Source organism: Erythrolamprus reginae, chromosome Z, assembly GCF_031021105.1.
Source record: "Erythrolamprus reginae isolate rEryReg1 chromosome Z, rEryReg1.hap1, whole genome shotgun sequence".
NCBI lineage: Eukaryota > Metazoa > Chordata > Lepidosauria > Squamata > Dipsadidae > Erythrolamprus > Erythrolamprus reginae.
Window position 1 is genome coordinate 122,763,474 of NC_091963.1, and position 1,997 is coordinate 122,765,470.

General features: G+C 31.3%; 1 protein-coding gene across 1 annotated transcript; it reads left to right on the top strand.

Annotated features, from left to right (window-relative positions):
- Positions 1 to 555: 555 nt before the first annotated feature.
- On the top strand, positions 556 to 1,470 carry LOC139154020 (olfactory receptor 14A16-like). Its single transcript, XM_070728447.1, has one exon. It carries the CDS (start codon positions 556 to 558, stop codon positions 1,468 to 1,470), a length of 915 nt encoding a protein of 304 aa, XP_070584548.1.
- Positions 1,471 to 1,997: the final 527 nt, after the last annotated feature.

The following is a 1,997-nucleotide window of genomic DNA, read 5'->3' on the forward strand; positions in this document are numbered from 1 at the left end:
GTTCTTCCCAAAATGTATTTGCTTGGTATGAATAATTTTTTAAAAAATTACTATATATTTCTCAGAAACTTGATTCCCCTAGCTTGAAACCTTTTGAAACCAAAAAAGTTACAAAATACGTATTTAGAAAGCTGCAAATAAGTAGAGAATTATCTTAATTTACACCTCAGAAATTGATTTTGCTAGTGTGATAATTTACAGATTTCCAATGAAACACATTATTTCCATTGTTTGGGGATTTTTAAAAAAGTAATAGAGATTGGAGAATTATAGTTACAAAGCAAAAGGGTGGAGATATTTCATGTAACAAGACGTGAAAATTCTGAAAAATTCTTTGAGATTTTCCGAAAATAACACTAAAACTAGCATTATGTGAACCACCATTATTTCCCTTTATCTTTTCCTGAATATTTAAAGGAATAAAAATTAGTAAATCTATACAGATTAAATAAAAGATAAATCAGATGATTAAAATTTTAGAATGAAAATCAAAATACAGTAACTGTCCTTCTATTTTTTTTTTTTCTAGAAACATCACGTGCCATGTTGTAAACCATGGATAATCAGTCCATTATATCTGATTTTATACTTTTTGATTTCACAAAGATAGAAGAATTGAAGATGTTTTACTTCATTGTTTTCACTGTGTTGTACTTAGCAATTCTGACAGGCAATCTCCTGATCATCTCTGCAATACTTTGTGACCATCATCTCCACAATCCCATGTACTTCTTCCTGATGAATTTGTCCATACAAGACCTTGGTGCCATTTCTGTCATTGTCCCTAAATCCATAGTCAATATACTCATGAACACAAGACATATTTCCTACTTTGGATGTGTTTGTCAAGTTTTCTTTGTTGCTTTTTTTATGGGTTCTGATTTTTGGATCCTCACAGTCATGGCTTATGATCGCTATGTTGCCATTTGCAATCCACTACACTATGAAACAATAATGAACAAACAAGCCAGCGTTTACATGATTATTGCTGTGTGGGTCAGCAGCCTTCTCAATGCATTGTTGAATACTTGTTTTACCTTTTCAGCTACTTTTTGTTCCAATGCTATCAATCAGATTTTCTGTGAAATCCCACAGTTACTTAAACTCACCTGCATTGACTTAAATCAAAAGGAAATCAAATTAATTATTGTCATTTGTATTTTGGGCATAGGTTGTTTTTTCTATATTCTTATTACTTATGTATTTGTTTTCAAAGCCGTTCTCAAAATCCCCTCAAAGGAAGGAAGAAAAAAAGCCTTCTCCACTTGCTTACCCCATCTGTTTGTTGTTACAATATTTCTTCTATCTGCATTGATTGCATATATGAAGCCATCCTCTAGCGTACATGATTTAGCTACAACTGTACTGTACTGTTTTATCCCCCCTTTATTGAATCCTCTAATCTATAGTATGAGAAACAAGGACATCAGGTTTGCCTTATCAAAACTATTAAAAATAAACTTTTTCTAGAAAATAGCTGGTAAGTTACTTTTGTAAGCCAATTATTTTGTTCTGAGAAATGGCAGCATATCTAGATAGCCCTATATGAAGTTTTACTAAGTCGCCTTGAGAAGGGTGGCATAGAAATCTAATTAATAAAATAAATAAATAAATAAAAATAAATAAAAGTAACATTTCTCCTGACAATTTAGATGAGCAAAAAATGTCTTAAACTGATGTGTTTCTATATTAGTTAGTTAGCTAGCTAGCTAGCTAGCTAGCTAGCTAGTCAGTTAGTTAGTTAGTTAGTTTTATATTGCAATCTTATTAATGTGTATTGTATATTTTGTATTTTGATATGACATAGCTATTCTACAATAATTGCTATTGCCATCACCTACAAAAAATGACTAGTATAGTATAAGGTGACCAGATTTTCACATTGGTAAAGCAGGACACCATTGACCAGAGGGGGGAGAGTGTTGGGTTCCTTGATTAAAAATTTGGTCTATGAAAAAATAAATAAATTGTTACCTAAATTATCTGAGACGAGTCAA